The 5,876-nt window shown below is 32.5% G+C and overlaps 1 protein-coding gene across 2 annotated transcripts; it reads right to left on the reverse strand.

The window, feature by feature from the left end:
• Window positions 1-1,180: 1,180 nt before the first annotated feature.
• On the reverse strand, window positions 1,181-4,838 carry LOC145088943 (serine/threonine-protein kinase AFC3-like). 2 transcript variants are annotated; one of them, XM_079027438.1, is made up of 10 exons: window positions 4,402-4,838; window positions 4,168-4,313; window positions 3,804-3,907; window positions 3,401-3,710; window positions 3,208-3,251; window positions 3,028-3,135; window positions 2,851-2,917; window positions 2,534-2,688; window positions 1,671-1,713; window positions 1,181-1,518 (listed from the first exon to the last, which is right to left on the reverse strand). In XM_079027438.1, the coding sequence occupies exons 7-10, from the start codon at window positions 2,896-2,898 to the stop codon at window positions 1,459-1,461; spliced, it is 306 nt and encodes a 101-aa protein (XP_078883564.1). In that variant the 5' UTR covers window positions 2,899-2,917; window positions 3,028-3,135; window positions 3,208-3,251; window positions 3,401-3,710; window positions 3,804-3,907; window positions 4,168-4,313; window positions 4,402-4,838; the 3' UTR covers window positions 1,181-1,458. The 2 variants fall into 2 exon arrangements, with proteins under 2 accessions (XP_078883564.1, XP_078883565.1); XM_079027439.1 differs by lacking the exons at window positions 3,401-3,710; window positions 3,804-3,907; window positions 4,168-4,313; window positions 4,402-4,838 and having other exon boundaries at window positions 1,181-1,521; window positions 1,672-1,713; window positions 3,208-3,257.
• Between the last annotated feature and the right edge of the window lie 1,038 nt (window positions 4,839-5,876).

Here is a 5,876-nt window from a genome sequence, read left to right on the forward strand (position 1 = left end):
GTTCGGATTGGCGTGTCGCGGGTTGGCGGGTCAAAATATGCCAACCCAAACACGACCCATTTAAATATACAGGTCATGAGTTGGCGGGTCGTGGGTTGGCGGGTTTGGAACTTAAACCCATATATGACCCACCAACCCATTTATTTATACGTGTTCACAAGTTGGCGGGTTCGTGGGTCTAAATTTTAGATATTTAAGTCTTAAACATCCAAATGAAAATTAAAAACATTTATAGAAACATGTTACAGACTTAGTCTTATAGGTTACGACTTATGACCTTAGACCATCCACCACGAGTAATAATGTCAAAACAATCAAATGGTCTATGAATAAATTGTATATATTATATAATACTTATTAAATATTAATACTTGATACATAAATACATTTAAAAATATAATACTTTTTTATCAACCCGTTTATTTTTTGAGAAACCCATATATGACCCGTTTAATAAACGAGTTGGCGGGTTGACGGGTTAGCGAGTTGAAAAACTTAACCCAAACTCATTTATTTCGTATCGTGTCGCGTGTCGTGTCGAGAATTGCCAGCCCTAATTAATATTGACTTCCAAATAAATGATCACTTTAATGGTTAAGATTATTTACGTAGCTTTTTTTTATATAAATATTAACTAATATATCTTTATCAATAAAAAATGTTTTAAAAAAATCTCTCATTTAATCAGTCAAATTTTAAACGCAAATCATATTTTAATACGAACCTATAAATACAACTATATCAGTTCTTTATTTATACACGTAAAATGCGAAAAATATTACTCCATTCGTCCCAAATTAATTGTCCACTTTTGACTTTTGAAATAGTTTTTCTTCAACTTTGACTTTAATATTCTTATTTGTGTTATATATTACTTGATAAAAATTATAACAATGAAAAGTAATTTAAAATACTTCATTCATATATTTTGCATCTAGTATTATCTATCAAAAACAAAAATATTTAAGGTCAAAATTGAAGAATAAAGACTTCAAAAGTCAAATGTGGACAATTAATTTGGGATGGAGGCAGTATGTTATAGTTATAAAAATAAAATAAAAACATTGAAAATATTATGTTACTTTTATAAAATTTATATTTTATAAATAAGATGTTATTAAATATTTAATAAAATAGTTAATTAGTAAAAAAATAAAAAATATTAAAAACTAAATTATAGTTAAAAGATAAAAATAAAATAACATTGAAGTGGAAGAGGTTAGATGTATAATTTACACGGTTCATTATATCACACTATTATAACTAAAGGGGAATCATGCGCGCCATTGGCGCTGTGTTATTTTTTTTCTCTTGTCAGCAAAAACCTCCTCTAATAAAAGTCAAAACATTAGGCAACAGAAGGTTCTAGAGGTAAAAGAAGAGGCAACTGCTACAAAATAACCTTTCAATTTGGGGTCACGTTTGAAGCAATGGAAGAAAACGAAGTAGAACATGGTGTCAGCTCTGATTCCGACAAAACAGAGGATTGATCGAGCAATATTTTCCCCAATTTAGCATATCCTGTGTCAAAGAAACAGTAAAAAATAATATTTTGGATCATTGCCATTCAAAAGAAGAATTGCAAATTCATCAACCCTAAAAGTAATCCTAAGATGAGGACTAATAACTGGGGTGAAATTGTAGGAAGGTCTTGGTGCCATATCTACTGACCCATGATCGTCTTTGCTAATCTGCCCATTATTCCAGGAACGACTGCAAAAAAAACCCACAATCAAATTTGCTGAACAAACAAAGCTAAAACGCAGAAACTATTTCCACAAACATGACTATCAATTCGTAGAAAAAAAACAAACAAAAGCAGTTGCTTTATATTTTACCCATTTGATAATGATTGAATTAACCATGCCCTCGTTTTAATTGATGCGAGATTATGAAAATAAATATTATTAAAATGTGTCTTACAACATATAACATCTGACAGGAAAACTGACATTTAAAGTTTAAACAAAAAGTAGTTTATCATTTAAAAAAGTATCACGCCACATAATTATGAATCTTTTGCATGCCAATTTCAATTCTTGCCTCTAAACTAATGGGTTCCCCAATTAGAGGTGTCCCAGCCTCAAATCTAATATACACATTTGCTCATAAAAATACATATCAATTAAGAAGGTAAAATTATTTATTTTTAATTAAAAATCAAAATCAAAGCTTAAAGTTAATTAATTAACATCGATGGAGGGACATCATAAGTAGAATGATCCAAGAAAACATTAGAAATCATTTTGCCACCAACTGTAATATCAACCATCAAAGATATTTAATAAAAAGGAAAGCATTTGTATTTTTCCCATTTTCTAGAATTGGCCCCTTAACAAAGAAAAAACAAACTTTTCCAGGTTACCGTGTTTTAAACTGTAATCAATCGATGGAATATGCATGGTTTAATATAGCCCTTCTCAAATTTTGTTGAATCTTAATGAATATATTTTGTAAACATGGTTTAAGAAAATCCAAATCAACCAAAATACTAATGAGATGACAACTGCCGTACGTTTTTAAATCTTTATACCTGTTAAGCATAGCATGAGTGTTCCTAAAGAAAGGATTATCAAGAGCTTCTTCAGCACTCGGACGTTCTTCTGGATCAAACTTTAATAATCCGTACAACAAATCAACAATACATGATCGCAAACCTCCGTATGAAACATATCCTGATATCGTATTCTGCATTTAAAAATGGAACATCACATCAAATTAACATCATTCCATACTTCATTTTGTTAAATATTTTAAAAGAAAGAAAGAAACCTTCAGGAGATGTAGCTTCCTCACTGCTACATGAAACTTTTATGGAAAAAGTTAATTTAAATTGTGATGTATACCGACCTTTGTAAGGATAGCCTCAATGTTTTGTTTTTGATAGAGAATATTCATTGCATGCTTCTTGTTAAAACTATCAAACATAAAAATATAACAATATAAATCCTCAAACTCCATGGTAAATAAATGGCCACTTTGGGAGTAAAAAAACTAATTAACTTTCAAAATATAGTCAAAACTTACAATGTCAGAAAATGCCATTTAACAAATCCATCAAATGATTTAAAACAAGAGTTGCTCTATCACGAAGACCAAAGTGCATGTATCCATTAGTTACCCATAAACAGGCACCTATAAAAAAGAAATAAACGATTAAGAATATGTTCATTGTAATTTTTGTGGAATTATACAATTAGAACATACCTTGTTACTATTCAATGCTGTTTTGTTGTATAAAGGACGCCAATCTTTTTTCTCGGGGGGGGGGGGGGGGGGGGGGGGGGGGGGGGGGAGGTGGAAGCACTGAAAATAGTTTTAAGAGAACTGCTGTATCAAATCAATATGAAATTTTGGTAAATTAGAAGGAGAGAATACTCCATTCCAATCATTATCTTACATATTTCCTGGTAGAAAAGCAATGTAAATGGTTAATTCTTGAACTAAGTGGCCATATTCCCTGTCATTCATCCAAATTACTTGATCAAAGTTCCATGTTAAAGCATAATGTATACAAAGTACATAAAAAATAAAGGAGTGTCCGAAGCCCACATAAAACCTTAAAGAGTTACGGATTTTCCCATGGCAAAACCAACTTGATCTGGACATGTAGGTGCTACAACAAAGGAGTTTGAGGTCTATAAAGAGAATTTTCCATCAAAAAGTGAGGAAATATATGATTACCTCCGTTGGCAATAAGTCAACACCACCTGGTGATAAAAGACTAAAAGAGTATTAATCAAATGGTAATATTTTTTACAAAAAACTTTAATGTTACCTGGAATATTATGAAATATACTGACCATAGTTGTCGATAGATAACAAAATTTCCTATTTAGAGGAAGCAGCTTTCAAGTAATCTTGATGTCATGTCAATCATTATGAATAAGGTCTCAGTGATGTCATCCTGCAAATTTTAGAATGAATTAGTATTCAAGCAAAGAATATGATTGTTAATGGAAATAAAATTCATAGTCAGTTAGTCTACAATAAACGTGAAAGACTACTTTGGAAAGAAAAGCCAGAAACCCGGTTCAAGCATTTTGTCGAACAATTGATGTGTGTCATGATAATTGCTTTCAAATTTCAACAGCAGGTTGTTTGGTATAAACTAAATCATGTTTTGGGGTATCATGGAGACAAGTCAATTAAGATCAACAACGTTACCATAAAGGATGAGTGAGTTGTCGTAGACCACGACATCAGGTGTGCAGAGCCAAGCTAAAATCATATGGCTTTAAGTTGCGTCCGAAGGCAAGAGAGGCCGACTCATCCCATTGAGGTGGCAAAGTAGGCAGGTGCTAAGAAGCGACCTTAAGGTATCCCAGATGAAGTGACGTCAGTTGTAGCAGAAAAATCTTCTAATACTTGCAAAGAGTAATTAAGGAAAATAAAATCTACATGTATGTCGATTTTTGTGATAAGCAGGAGATGAAATTGATTTAAGGAGCAAGGGTTAACAGAAGAACCCAGAGCACTTCGATGGACTGCCTTCGCCAACACCGTTCGCCTTCAACACCAACGAAACACCTCCGGGAATGGTCGCCGCCTGCTGCTCCTTTACCATTCGTCACCAGCAACAGCTCCAACGTCAATCACCGAGGGAGAGAGACGGTGTGGGGAAGAAGTGAGAAAAGGAAGCTGGATAAAGGTCCAGAAGATACATGTAATGGCGGTGAAGAATTGTGATTGGAGGACAAGGCGGCAGGGATCAAAGTGAAAATGTAGAAACTGTTGTGGTTAATTTGTAAAGAACAGAAAGATGTTGTGGCCAAAACTTAACGTCGGTAAACATTGTGGTGAAACGTTCAAAGGCAGAAAAAGTTCCATGGCAAAATAAGAAAGAGAAAAAAATTTATGTTCCCCAACCTTTTAAGCTTTTATGTTATATATAATAGGTTGTCACTTGGGTGGACGGGAAGAAAGAAAAAGAGAGATGTCATGCAAAAAGTTATTATTATTATTATTTAAACAAAGAAACTTATATAAAAATGTAATTTTTGGTTAAACTGAAATGTATAGCGTCCCAATACTCACAATATTTATTTTCATTTTTTAATAATATAAAATGTCAATTTTTATAAATCATAATATCGTTAAAAGTCATTTGTTCAATAGATCAAAATCCCAAAATCAAAGTATAACAAAATAAACGTGAAATCTCAAAACATGAAGTTGTTAATGAGTAGTGTGTACAACTAGGCCTTTGTCTTTCCACGATCTGATAAAACATTTTTAATCCACAATTGTAAGCACAAAGCTAAGTAAGTTCTCCAAAATATCACATACATCACAGATAACCACACATAACGATAACAGGTCTGTTTCAACCTATCATGTATGTTTCAACCAGATAGGTGTGTTTCAGCCCAACAAGTTTATTTCAACCTAGCAGGTATGTTTCAATCCAACTTGTCTATTTCAACTGAATGGGTATGCTTCAACCCAAAAGGTATGTCTCAACCGAACAAGTATGTTTCAACCCAACATGGTTGTTTTAACCGAAACAGGTATGTTTCAACCCATCAAGTCTATTTTGTAACGTCCCAAAAATAACAAAAATATTTTTAACTTTACGATAGATCAACCACTTAAACCTTTTAGTTTCAAAAACCATTGAATAGCATTTGATTGATTGAAAACCATATATTATTAGAGTAAGTTCACAGAACTTACAGAAACGAATATATTCGATGCGTGTGTATAGTTCCTTTGAAATCTTCTCACAAATAACCTACAAAATGTTTAGTCTACAAGTGTAAGCATAAAGCTTAATGAGTTCCCCACTATACCACATATTCCACATATATACAATTCATCCACACAAGCTTTCGACTCTAACGCTGACCTGACCACTATCTTATCAACATACATAA

The sequence above is a fragment of the Lactuca serriola genome, chromosome 2 (genome assembly GCF_051521515.1).
Source record: "Lactuca serriola cultivar US96UC23 chromosome 2, Lser_US96UC23_V15, whole genome shotgun sequence".
Classification (NCBI taxonomy): Eukaryota; Viridiplantae; Streptophyta; class Magnoliopsida; order Asterales; family Asteraceae; genus Lactuca; species Lactuca serriola.